Consider the following 13,712-nt stretch of genomic DNA (forward strand, 5'->3'; position numbering starts at 1 on the left):
AACCAAAAAAACCCATAAGGGTTTGTCGAGTGGTCCTCCTATAATGAAACAAACAATATCTACAGAAATATGTAAAACATAGGACAACTAAGGAAAATAAGCTAAATTACTAGAAAACAAAAACAGGAATCTAATGAGGGCGCGCAGAGAAGTACTGAAAATGAATGGTTAAGCTTTGCTAAGTTGGGCTAGTAAAAATGTTGTGATTTGTTTTTTGAAGCATTCTCTAATATGGTGTGCAGGTGTGGTAAGGTGTTCCAATAAAGAGGAACCTCTGAACCTAATTGCAAATTGGGAAAAAGTAGACCTGAAAAGGGTGGAATGGAGATTGTTTGCAGACCTAGTATTGATGAATTTGGGAATTGAATTGAAATAAAGAATGAAAACAGGTTGGAAGTAGCTTGTGAATGGATTGATAGACAAAAAGACAAATCTGAGAAACATTTACAGCAAAAATAGGGAGAATACTTAAGGATTTGAACAATGGGGTGGATCTAGTAAGTCTATTGGAAAATGTAATCATTTTGATAAAACGTTTTTGCAGGATAAAGATACAGTTGAGGTTGCTCATGAAGGTACTTTCCCAAATGACATTGCAGTATGAAATATAAGGATAAATCATAGTATAATATAAATTGATACAGATTTTTCTTGGTAATAGATGTCGTATAAGATAAGATAAGATAAGATAAGATAAGATAAGATATTCCTTTATTAGTCCCACAGCGGGGAAATTCGCAGTGTACAGCAGCAAAGGGGATAGTGCAAAACAAGAGGCATCAATAGAAATAGAAATAATAATAATACTATAATAATAACAGAGTATGACACACTATAAACAGTACTGATATGTACAATAATCATAATTATAAAAAAATACTGGTATACAAATAAGATAACAGACGGATATTTACATAATTGCACGTTGTAGTGAATGATATTGAAATATATCGTGTATACGTCTGATTACTCCAATATTCTTTGCAATCTTGTTCGAGATGAGTGCAATATGATTTTTCCAAGTGAGATTTTCATCAATCATAACACCTAGAAATGTAGTTACCGTAACTCTTTCCAAAATGTTATTGGAAATATGAACATTTTGAAGGGTGTTAGTTGCTTGTTGGTTTCTAGGGGAAAATAACATGTATGAACTTTTCTTTATATTAAGTGATACTTACATGAAGTTTAATTTTTCAAAGTAGAAGTCCCACTTGTTCAGTGACTGAACTAACAGCATCTTTCGGGCCTGCTGCACCCATGAACCTGTTTGCTGTCTGCTACTTGGAGATTCTTGCCACGTAATGACGTTCTAACGCCGTCGTCGTTTCAGTTTCCCATTGGTCAATCCGGCCCCTCCGTCTGCAGCTCTCAGCCAATCAGAGAGCAGGGACGCCAGCCACACTGATTGCAAATACGGAAATACAGTAGGAGCATCGGTGTGATTTATCCTGCTGTTTCAGAATTGATGGTTAAAAAAAAGACGTTGTGCTAAAAATATTTAAGTAACAAAGCGCAATAGACATTTATCTCCCACTCTATGGATTTGCTGCAGCTTCTGTCATGGGCCTGCATCGTCTTTACAGTCGGGATGTTCTCGACTGGACTGTAAGTTTTTCATTTAGGCTCTTCTGCACGGTGGTCATTGTTGTTACTTTCTGTAACTTTACTAAACTGGCAGAAAACACAACAACCCCGCTGTTCATATTTCTCTAAAACAAAAAAAGAAGCATTATCGTAAATGTGAATGGGTCTCTTCCTCCTATTTTTTTGTCTTATTTGTGTGTTTTTAGGACAGACCTGAAGAAGATGCGAGAATCCAAAAGTACAGACAACATCCAGTTTCTCCCTTTCCTCACCACGTGTCTAAAGTAACTTTTGTTATCACCTGAGCATAGTCAATATAGTGTCTTGTCCTGCTCTGGCCATCTCATCTAAATTATGATCTTCCCGTTTCCATAGTAACCTGGGATGGTTGTTTTATGGGGTCCTGAAGAGAGATCATACGATTATCTTTGTCAATATCATTGGAGCTGTTCTCCAGAGTCTCTACATCATCATGTACTTCAACTATACAAAGCATAAGGTGAATACAGTGGCTACTGTTGATCTGCAGAAAACACACTCTTCACTGTTCCTGAACAGATGTGTCAAAAGTATTCACATTCATTACTCAGGTAGAAGTATAGATACTAGAGTTTAAAAATACTCCTGTTGAAGTATCAACTCAAGTTTTTTACTCAAGTAAAAGTATAAAAGTACTGGTTTCAAAACTACTGAAAGTATAAAAGTAAAAGTAATGTAAGGGGGAAAAAAGCCATTAAGGACAAAAGCCATTGAAAATGAATGCATCTTAGTATAATGCAAATATATTAAAGAACCATATATGTGTACTATTGAGCATTAACATATGTTTCAGAGAGCAAGTATTGTAATGGTGCAAAAAGTCAAACTTCAGAGGCATGTTATCATTTATCCTAACCTTTATTGGAATGTACATCCAAGTTTAGTTGCAGGAATCTGAGGGAACGGATGTAAGAACAAAACTGGACAAGAACATCTGAAACAACCACATTCACTCTATCCGGATGGAGCAATTTAACTGGATAGTTTTTTGTTTAAAGGCCGAAATGAAATAGAGTAACAAGGCTGTTTTTAAAATGTAAGGAGTAAAAAGTACAGATAATTGCGTGAAAATGTATGGAGTAAAAAGTAAAAAGTCGTCTGAAAAATAATTACTCCAGTGAAGTATAGATAACCAAAATTTCTACTTAAGTAAGGTAACTAAGTATTTGTACTTCGTTACTTGACACCTCTGTTCCTGAATTACACTCCTCAAATACACACCTCCTTTTTGTTGTTGTCACTGTGATAGCTGGCAAGTTGCCCAGTAAATCGCAACTTTTTTGGTAAGCATAGATATGTTTATTTTAAGATTGCTCACGCAGTTATCTGTTTGTTCCAGAGGTTGGTGACAGTCCAGACCGTCGCAGCCGTAGCTGTCCTTTTCATTGGATGGCTGTACTTCACCACTTTTCTTACTGAGGGGGAGAGCAGGCTCAACCAGCTTGGTCTCACCTGCAGCGTTGTCACAGTCAGCATGTACCTGTCACCACTCATTGACCTGGTATGGCATTTTACAGGCACACACGCACAACACCCCCACAACAGACAGCAGCTGGAGAGTCAGCTGCACCTTTAATATTTGATAAAATACAGGAAGGTGATTTTTCAAAAACCTCATGCTATTCCTAAAAGAAAAGTTAACATTATAGTGATGAAAATCATTCGTGCGCAGGTCAACTTGTGCTCAAAACCTTCTTTGGAGGTCAAAGATAACTTCTCTGTTATTGGGTCAGGTTAAGACAGTATCGCAGAACATGTACTCTCTTAAATAAAACCTCTTCTTGGGGGACATTGTGACCCAGACAGCACATATCCAAGCATAATACCTGCACAGATTCCAGCTGTGTGTGTAGTTTTCGATCAAACTGGAGTGTGTTTTCCAATTTAAACAGCGCTTTAAACCTGATAAAATAGATGTTATCGCACACTATTTGCCAAGATTGGCATATTCAAAGTAAAATCCTCCAGTCATGGATTATTTTCATGGAAAATATACTACAATTTATTGTAGAATGAACATACTGTGTAAATTGTAGAATCTTTGGGGGAAAAATGATTTAATTTAGGTTTTGATGTGGATTTGAAAAAGCTACTTATTCATAGTCATAAAATATGATCAGTATTGCATACACTTAAACAGTTCTTAATAATTATGCATCTGTGTGGGCTTGCATAGGGGTTTTCATCTATGCAAGAGTGCAAATGTCTGCAGTTTCTACCTCCTTTTAACTTTCCGTTAAAATATCCTGAAGACCACAGTAAGATGACTTATGAACGTAGCAGTTACTCTTTGGAAGATTTGATGCTGGTGTGCGTGCCCATATTCATTTCTGCCTTGTTCTCTTTCCTGCTGTCCCTGTATATTACATTCCACCCGCTTGCTGATATTGTGGATACGTTTAAAAGACATATGGTAATGATACAGTAAGTTAAGAGGCTTCTCCTCCATTCCCAACGTGTCACAAACAGAATGCAGCGATTTCCATGGGGTACATTTTGCACCACGCCCTGCCTCCTGTGTGCTCTGGACAGCCATTCTCTTGCACGCTGTTCCTCGCATGTTCAGTTGTGAGAGTGCAGCTCCTGCAGTCCCCCTGCTGTGAAGTGAATGTGTGAACAATAACTCCAGAAAGTGTAGTGTTCATGCGTGAAAAGAGTTTAGGTTTTTGCTGCCCCTTTGCATTCACAACATTCCACAGGTCTCATGTTAATCCCTGCTCTCTGCAGATAATAAACTAACTGCGAATCTCAGGCAGCCCTACTTCAAGGACAAATCTCTGTCCTTTGAACATGTCACAATTTAACAATATAAACTCATCAGTTGCAACCTTAATACCCATTAAAGTGATATCCACTATTTATAAAATAACTAAAGGGGTTATTTATTTGACACACATTTCCTAATTCTATTTATATATATTTTAGTGTTTTGTGCAAGATTTAGTTGATTCCTTCATAGTTTCAGTCACTTATCTTTCAACAATTCTTTTTCTTTCTCTGCTTTCAGTGTAAGCAGTCGTACATGTTGGATAGTTATGGCTGCTTTTACAATCATTAAAACACTGAAAAGCAGTCTATTGGCTTATTGCATTTCAAAGTGCAGCTTTAGAGCTGGACGTCCTTCAACCCAAAACATTTGAAAAGTTGGATTCATGCTCAATATTTTTGTGAAATGTGAAATATACAGGAAACAGGGGTTCTATTCATCTAAAGATGAAAAGGAGTAGGAATTGTACATCTAAGAATAAGGACACACTGGAAGGGAGTTAAAGCTGGGTATCCAAAAAGAAAAGTTTTTGTTTAGCACAATCCAACCGTTATTTTTAAGCTGTGAGTTATGGGTTGGGTTTTTTTTTTTGCTCTTTTTATTTCCAGCATATGTCACAGTTCAAATAGGCACCGGTGGATCCTTGTGACCCTGAACAGGATGAAATGGGTATAGATAATGAATGGATAGTCTCAGTTTAAAGGAAGCTCACAGAATTCACTGAAACACCACATTCAGTCCAAACAGCAAATCTTTACTTTTTTATCTCGGTGTACTTCTCCACCAACACCAGGCAGCAACAGCTCCGTTTTGCCCATCTGCACAAACTGGGATCTACTCTTCATACATGTGAACCACCAGGGAAGGAATCAATCTCCTGTTCTCCGTTTCCTTTTGTCGCTTTATACCACCTTGTAGTTCCATCTTCTATCCTGTTTGCCTCCTTCCCTCCATCAGCATCACAGCTTCGACTGTCCCCCAGTCAGTTTCCTGCCTTTCTTTCTCTCATCTGTCTTCCTGTTATTCCAAGTGTCTGTTTTAGCCTGATCTCCTAGGTTACATTCTGTTTTTCCCTTAAGGTTTTACACGATGTAAAGTTGTCACTACAGTCTGTTGTCTTATCCTTAAAGTTTAACAATGACATATAGTTATTTGTCAATAGAGATTACAGATTAACACTATTTTTTTATCTTTCTGTAAAAAACATAAAGAAATACAGCGCGATAATCCATTGAAAAATATGTATTTGTTAAAAGGATAGTCATTTTGCAGAGGGGAGAACATATGAGGATCGTTTTTCTTTCTGCCACTGTGTGCATGGCACAAAGAGGGTTTAAGAAAAAATAACCTCAACAAAAGTCTCAAAGATGTAAACATGCACAGTTTTGGTACACCAAAACAAACAACTCAGAGACACTGATGCTCTGTACACCAGCAGGAACTAAGAGCAAAGTTTGTAGCTCTCAGTGCGGTTGCATAACACACTTTGAGTAACATAGGTTTAGATCAAACTTGTAAATTAACTGTAACTCTCTTGGCTTCCTCCCTTCCAGGTGGAGATAGTGCGCACTAGTAATGTCCAGTGCCTGTCCTTCCCTCTGACTGTAGCCACCTTCTTCACCTCAACCTCCTGGGTCCTGTATGGCCTCAAGCTGGACGACTACTATATCATGGTAAATATCTGTAAATTGCCACATTTATCAGGGTTTCTACCAGCTGCAACCCCAGCTTTCCACATGGTTTCAAGATTAAAGTGACGACAGCTGTCAACCATGTCTTCTCTTGTGTGTGTGTGTTTGTTCCAGGTTCCGAACACACCCGGAATCTTCACCAGTCTGATCCGGTTTTATCTATTTTGGAAATTTGCATCTGTTGTTCAAAAGTCGCCTTCCTACAAGCCTTTACAGATATGAGAATAAAAGTGACGGTTATGAAAATCGGAGGAGATTTTGGTGGAAGCTGCGGCATCAGAGCACCCCTGACTTCAGTCGTCTTTCCTTCGTAGTAGAGAAAGAGATGGTGTTACATGTCCAGAAGCAAACTGAGTAACACCACTCTTGAAACGGGACATGCTGAGAATTGTGACATACGTCATAAACAGAGTTAAAGTAAGACTTCTTAGAAGAAGAAGTCTTAAAGTTTAAAAAAAAAAACACATCTTGAAGTTAAAGTATGACTTTTTCTGCAACTCTATGTTAAACATGTGACCTTCGCTTCTCGTCTGTGTCTTCAAGTGCCTTTAGTCAGATCATGTGTGCTGTTAAGATTTAACGGCATTAATGCGATCTGCCTTCACGTCAGTAAATATCTGTTCACAATCCAGAGACCTGGATTGAGCCTTTCTCCATACTTGCCAAAGATTTAGTGGAGTTGCAACTTGTCAGCTGCTGTTTTAATCATGTATTCACCTCCCCCCTCCCCCACCCCCGGTACTTGTGTCTGAAACACATTAGTCTTTTAATGTTTGTATGCACATTTTAACACAATATTTGTACCTTGTATCTTCAGATTTGGTACGCGTGCCTTTGTGTTATCATTTATACAGAATATACTGTATGTGCTGGAAGTGGCAGTAATACTTGTTCATTACTGTATTTTTACTATTTGTGTCTGAACTTTTGAATACAGGATGTCCTGGTTGAGGTATTTTTATAACGTGTTTATGTGATTAAATTTAATACAAGACTCAATTAATACAGGTTGATTATTTTGTTAAGAAGGATGAATGATGTTTTGTTCTCTGGTGTCTCTTTGTCAATAATTATGAGATGAACATTGCTGGCTTCCGTCGGAAAGATGTAAGATTTTAAAATTGTAATTTAAATTAAAGCTCCAACCAACATTGGCTGGGCCCTCGCACCTATGGCCACCACCCCCAGGTGCCACCACATTCTTGGTCAATATCACTATGAAGTACCTTCGATGTTCCCATCAAAGTCACCCAATCATCATTGACATAGAAAATAAGAAAAGTCTGAGGTTCTGGTATAAATGACCAAACATTTACACACACATCAGTGCAATGATAAGTTTCTTGACATGGATTTCCACCAGTTTCTTTCATTGTTCCTCATGCTGCTCCGCTAACTTCAGTGAATGCAAAAAGTGGTTAAAGTACACAATAACATACTTTTTATATTTTCACATGTTCTTCAATAAAACTAGTAGTTATCATCAACTATAACTGGGAGGTGGTGAACTGCTGCAAATAAATCAAATCCCTGCCTTATATTTCCCAATTTTCATCATATTGTGTTTGTAGTTGGGTTGGTTCAAGCTTAATGTGTCCAGACTCTCATTTATTAATTTTTTTTTTTAATAATCAGGAATTCAAAATATATTAGATGAACATAATACAGTTGTCTTCAACACTGAAGCACTTTGCTAGCTGAAGACCCTCCATGTGCTCTGTAAAAGCTAAAAGTAGCAATAAATGTCCAACTTGTCATAGTCCACCCCATCATCAATGTTTCCATGATTGTGTTGGACAATGACACGGTGGACACATCTACATTTTTTCAACATTGTGATATATTTACACATTAAAAACAGTTTCACACATATAACACATGACAGCAAATGCTTAACTGGTCTGAAGTAGAAGTTTGCAATATTGATTTTTTAAATTGAATTTTTGTTCAGATTAGACAGCACTTGGGCAATTTAAAACAAGTTGCCACTCAAGGCAAAGCACCAGAATTTGCCGCATCACCATGGGAGGATCCTCTGATGAAAACTCAATTTAATCTCATGATTTGCTTCATCAACCTCTTAAGCATGGATTTGACCAGGTTTGACATCTCTTTGACCATCAGGTCAGAACAGCCACATCGAAATGTCGAGCAAGTCACTTCCTGTTGCCACTAGGAGGCGCTATGAGTATGACTAGATATGACCATTTGTATCCGTTCAGAGCTGGACTCTGATCATACACAGAACACCTGACGCCTCTGGGTCAATGCAGGACTGAGTAAGAGCAAGTTGAATTTTGATGGTGAAATGTCACATTTCACTGCAATTTCACGGGCGAGAGCCTGGACAAAAACTCAAAAGCTTTGCAATTTAACTTCAGCAAACCCCTTTGATGAAACTCCCTTAATATGAAGTTGATCTGATGAAATCTCTGGGAGGAGGTCGTTCAGATACGAGGTCTGTAAATCACAAAAATCAGTCAAAAAACACAAATTCAATTCAAAATGGTGGACTTCCTGTACATTTAAGAATATGGGTCTTGAGACTTTTCCATGCAGGTCGCCCATATACATAAAACTTCCAATTTTTGTGCATGTAGGCAAAAAAGGGGCTCAATTTTCTTAATTTTCAAGGTGGCGCTATTAAGCCATTTTTTCATGCCAGTTTGAGACACAATTAAAACATGAAATTTTTCACCAGACTTGGGTCTACAAAATGTGGTGAGTTTAGGAGAATGGGAAAGCTTTGAAAAAAGCCTGTTTCGTTGTGGAAAAATAATGAACAGTGCGATTTCAGTAGTGTCCTCGCACCCTTGTGCTCGGGCCCTAATAAATTGCATTTTTTAACCACATCCTCTGGAGACCCCTAATAGCTGATTGAAATGTCTCCCCCCCTCCCGTTGAAAAGTTGCACTTGACCTCTCATGTAGGAAGATCTGTGGCTGAGTTTGGAGGTTTTGTTTTGGTGGCAGTAATGAGCTTACACACAGATGTGTGGAGATAAGTGTGTGTTTGAATGTGTGTGTCTGGGGTGATTGTACAAGAGGGACAAAAGCCTATTTGATGGTGCAGCAGTGCAAGCAAGCTTGTTTGTGCGAGTGTGTTGATACAGACAAGGCAGTGGTGGGAAAGGCAGCTCCAGAGGTTCTCATCCTGCGTGTGTGTGTGTGTGTTATATTAGCTTCTCTTCCTGAGCTCAAAGGACCGACCCCCTGACAGGGAACACACAGAGATAACACAGAGTTTTCGCTAGGATTGATTGTTATGTAGAATCTGAGAGACATGTGGAGGTGGAGGGGGTGATATTCAGGCAGGGCATGAAAGGTGGGAAACCGAAAAATCTGGGAAAATAATAACAAGGGGGGAAATATAGTTGTCCTTATTTGTAACTTACACTACTGTGATCTATATCTCTCCAACTACAGCTGCAGTTTCTCATCATCATGTCAACACAGCTGAGGATTCACACAGGAAATTTGGGCTATTTATTAACCGACTCATATCAGGTACAGGAGGCATTGTGATAGCTGGCAAGTTGCCCAGTAAATCACAACTTTTGTGGTAAGCATAGATATATACTGTATATTGTAAGGTTGCTCACGCAGTTGTTTTTGATTCTTGAAGTTCTGGGAGGCGATGGCGAAATGAGTCAGTGTACCTTCATCCAGTGGGACTTGGTTTCATTTAGCCTCACCTTACATATGAATTCAGTGACTGAATGAGTTGCTTTAACTACTTGTTTTTAGTCATCACATCCTCTCCGTGGGGGTTTGGAAAAAACTATGGTCCAGGCTGAAATTACACTGCCTAAAATGTGTACATTCCTCATGTGAAAGGTTGGACATGCACTACGCTTTTTTTGGCTTGGTAACTCTTCACTTGACAGCAACTGATCGGACAGAAATATGTTAACAAGAGGAAAAAATGGTGTTGGCACATTATCTCAACACATGAGGGGTCACTATTATTCAAGGCACCGTGGTATCAATTCGAAATCTTTCACTGTTACAGCAATGGAAAGTGAACTCACAGATGTATTTATTATTATGTATTTGAATGAATTATTGATTTATTATTGATTAAAATATAATTCTCAATTTTGTTGCAATGGACACAGGAATTTTCAAGTTGTATGTATATACATATATATATATATATATATATATATATATATATATATATATATATATATATATATATATATACATATATATATATATATATATATATATATATATATATATATATATATATATATATATATATATATATATATATATGTATGTTGATATATTGATATAAAGACCCTCAAAAGTCATCTCTTTACAGTTTAATAAACAATCAAACCCAAGAGATACGTTTTCATTCTGGAGAAGAACCGTCATACCCCATGCCTTTTACTTCAGTATTTAAAAAAATAAAATAAAATAACTTTAGTAACTTTTTGTCACACAAACCTAACCTTGCAGGCTTAGTCACATACTTAATGTTTTCACTTTGAGCTTATTTTTTGTTAAGATGTTGGGGAAAGGGTGCTTTTTCATGAAAGAAAGAAAAGGATAAAAAGCTTTGTGACAGATGTGACCTAAAAAAATAGCAATAAGACTAAGTTTCTTCTGAATGAATTAATCTCTGACTAAATCCCATCCTGAATGTAGTTTTTGGCCGCATTTAACATTTTAGGGTCAGACGTTTCTTGCTGTTCTTATTTGTTGCACAGCTGTAGAAAAGTGCATTTGTATCTAACGTATAGTTGAAAATATTGTCAGAGGACATTATTTATTTGCTAGTCATCTGTACTCATGTATCTGGATAAGCCATAATAACAGTATTAAAAAGTAACAACAATGGAACTAAGGCAGAAACGTGTCTTAGATCTTGTATTTTAGTTACTTTACAACCTTATATAATCTTAACATTGTTTAGGATGGATATCAGCCATCTTTTTCCCTGTTTTGTCCAAACACTGGAAAGTGAGGTAACGAAGGCATCAGCAGAAACGACGAATTATGTGGCAGTGTTATGGGTTTTAGAAAATGTCCACTGTGAATTAATGTAAAAATAAGGACTTATATCTTAAAGTTACTGTTTAGGTTGTAACTAAGATTGTGAGACATGTACTGTAGCTAGTGCAACTTAGCACAGCTGACGGCAGTCAAGAACAAACAGCCACGTTCGATTGTTGTGCTTGAAAGTGGTCTTGAAAAATTGAGTCCTCTTATGCCCTAAATGGTGAACATTTTTTAAAGATATAGACATTGTGGAAGGTAGGTAAAGTTAAAATGTCTATGAGCTTATGTGCCAGTGAGACCCCCTGCCTGATTTACCCTGTCAGCAAGAACTCGCTTGGCCCAAACATGGCCCACATCTGCAGATTTCGTTAACCCAGTTTTGGCAATGTCAACCCAAGGGTCGGTGTGTCTACTCAAACTAAGCCCCATATCCACCAGACATGGGCCATATCTGCCTTTTCTTTGTGCCTTTTCTTTGCACGCTTCATCCCAGAGCTTACATGCTCTTCACAGTGTATATCATGATGCTTTGAGTTTCATAACTAGCATTAGATCTCTCACTCATCACTGTTTGTTGTATGATTGTGTCGGATGGTCCCCATTGTCCAGGTTGTTCTTGGCCTTCTACCCCCCTATCTTTAGATCTGTATCAGTAATCAGTCAGAAAAGTTCAGGAACTTGCAGTCTTTGTTCCCAGGACCTTTTTTTGCTGTGCGTCCCAAAGGTCGGAACTGAACAGGGGGAAAAAGGCTTTTTAATGTGCTGCTCCCTCAGCTTGAAATGTTTTACAAAAATAGTTAAAACTCAATGAGCTGATCCAGTTGGATGCCTTTTAAAAGGAAGTTGAAGGACTTGGAGGCACACACATCTGGATGCAGATGCTTTGAAAAAGAGATTTTTAATCTCAACAAGGTTGTCGTGGTTAAATAAAGGTTAGACAAGATGTGACACAACCCATGTCACAGCCAGTTTAGACTACATGATGCCCCATACAACAATTGGCATTATATAAGTTAGGCCCAGCTTATGACTTCTGGCCCACATCACACTTGACAATGCTATAACTGAACCATAACTGCCAAAAGAAGCCAAGATTTGGCCTAAAACACCTGCTGTCAAGGCAGCCCAGTTATGCAGCTTATATAACATTTTCACTGCCCATACAAGATGCAAATTGCAAGAGACAGAATGGAAACTGAAATTGATGCCCCTTCTAACTGGCAGAAGTCATTATGGTTTGAATCTGTATATCCCTCTTATTTCACAATGCTGGCACATAATGGCAGTATGGAATCATTCATTGCTACAGTGCGACACCACCTCTGTTTAGTGAGTATAAAATGTGCAAAGCTGCAGAGCAAAGACATCTTCTTTTTCAGCATTTATTACAATCTCTTTGTGAAAACATTCTGAGTTTCCCCTTCACCCAGGCAATCACTAACTTCGTCACTTTCTCACTTTGTTGCATTTTAGAACCCCCCTCTCATACTAGAAGTTATTTCTTTTAGTTCATTGCCTTACAATATGCTCAGTATTGTTTCTTTCTTTTTTCTACATTCACAATTATAGCGTACCTTTAAATGCTTCACTGGCTCTTACTGGCCAGAGCTGATAAGGCAGAGAGCTTTCTAGTCATATGTCTCACAAGTCAGGCAAAGGAATAATGATTATTTTGTCCAGGGAAGGTGAATCAGAATGTACAGTTCTTGCATAGTTTGTGGATATGTGACTACATTTTTTCCACCAGCTGCATTCTAATCCAATCAAGAAGTCTGTATGTTTTGAATGTTTTTGTAATCATTCATTACTCAAACAGGTATGACATGCAATTGTGTTTAGATATAAAAAACAAAAGGTGATTCAAGTAATTATAAAAAGCAAAAGATGAATTATGTATTCTCTGTTTACATGCCGCTGGGGGGAAATTTTAGAAATGATTGGACATAGTTCCAATGCAAATGTGTTTTCTGTGAAATTACAAACATGTTGCTTTTATGATGTTTGTCGTGTTCACTACTTCTATTAACACTACTACTGCTGTCATTTAGCTTTTATCCAAAGCAACTTACATCTGAAAGAACAACACAAACACAATATCACATAGGAGTGTACAGCTGGATAAGTGCTGGTCAGACTGCTGACAGTCCAGTTGGACACGGGTGCTGTCACGCCAGTGCTAGAATTTTTTTATTTTTTTTCCACCTAACCCAACACCAACCGAGTCTATGATGCTGAAATACTAACATGTAAAAAGGGCAACAGATACATGTTGAACTTAACCCTTAAGAGATCCTGGGGACACTTTGTGCAATTCAGCTTTCTTTGTTTTTTGTAGTATTATTTTCTAACCATTTTGACTGTGTTGAATGAATATGGGTCAAATTTGCCAGAAGATATTCATTTTTACAAAGTTTCAGAATTGTCATCCCAGTTCTTTGAATTAGCCTAAAAATGTCTAAAATGCACAAAAAAATGACACATTTGTTCCTGAGGACAAAATAGGTCTCATTGAAAACCATTAGAAATGTCCTTTTTGATCCCACATTTATGTTAACATAAACTAATGCATTTTTATTACTTGTGCATTTTTTACTTATTAAGATTTCATTTGGAACA

The 13,712-nt window shown here is 37.6% G+C and overlaps 1 protein-coding gene across 2 annotated transcripts; it reads left to right on the forward strand.

The window, feature by feature from the left end:
- The first annotated feature begins 1,423 nt into the window (after positions 1-1,423).
- Positions 1,424-7,497, forward strand: slc50a1 (solute carrier family 50 member 1). Of its 2 annotated transcripts, XM_061718392.1 has the most exons (6): positions 1,424-1,608; positions 1,794-1,871; positions 1,963-2,086; positions 2,966-3,127; positions 5,947-6,066; positions 6,199-7,497. In XM_061718392.1, the coding sequence occupies exons 1-6, from the start codon at positions 1,541-1,543 to the stop codon at positions 6,304-6,306; spliced, it is 660 nt and encodes a 219-aa protein (XP_061574376.1). In that variant the 5' UTR covers positions 1,424-1,540; the 3' UTR covers positions 6,307-7,497. The 2 variants fall into 2 exon arrangements, with proteins under 2 accessions (XP_061574376.1, XP_061574377.1); XM_061718393.1 differs by lacking the exons at positions 5,947-6,066; positions 6,199-7,497 and adding an exon at positions 5,312-5,903.
- The last annotated feature ends 6,215 nt before the right edge of the window (positions 7,498-13,712 follow it).

The sequence above is a fragment of the Cololabis saira genome, chromosome 3 (assembly GCF_033807715.1).
Source record: "Cololabis saira isolate AMF1-May2022 chromosome 3, fColSai1.1, whole genome shotgun sequence".
Classification (NCBI taxonomy): Eukaryota; Metazoa; Chordata; class Actinopteri; order Beloniformes; family Belonidae; genus Cololabis; species Cololabis saira.

Excerpts from the sequence above, each read along its gene's own strand:
- slc50a1 (XM_061718392.1), top strand. The coding sequence starts at position 1,541 with ATGGATTTGCTGCAGCTTCTGTCATGGGCCTGCATCGTCTTTACAGTC. Across the intron at positions 3,128-5,946 it reads TGTCACCACTCATTGACCTG|GTGGAGATAGTGCGCACTAG; the intron begins GTATGGCATTTT and ends CCTCCCTTCCAG. Across the intron at positions 6,067-6,198 it reads TGGACGACTACTATATCATG|GTTCCGAACACACCCGGAAT; the intron begins GTAAATATCTGT and ends TGTTTGTTCCAG.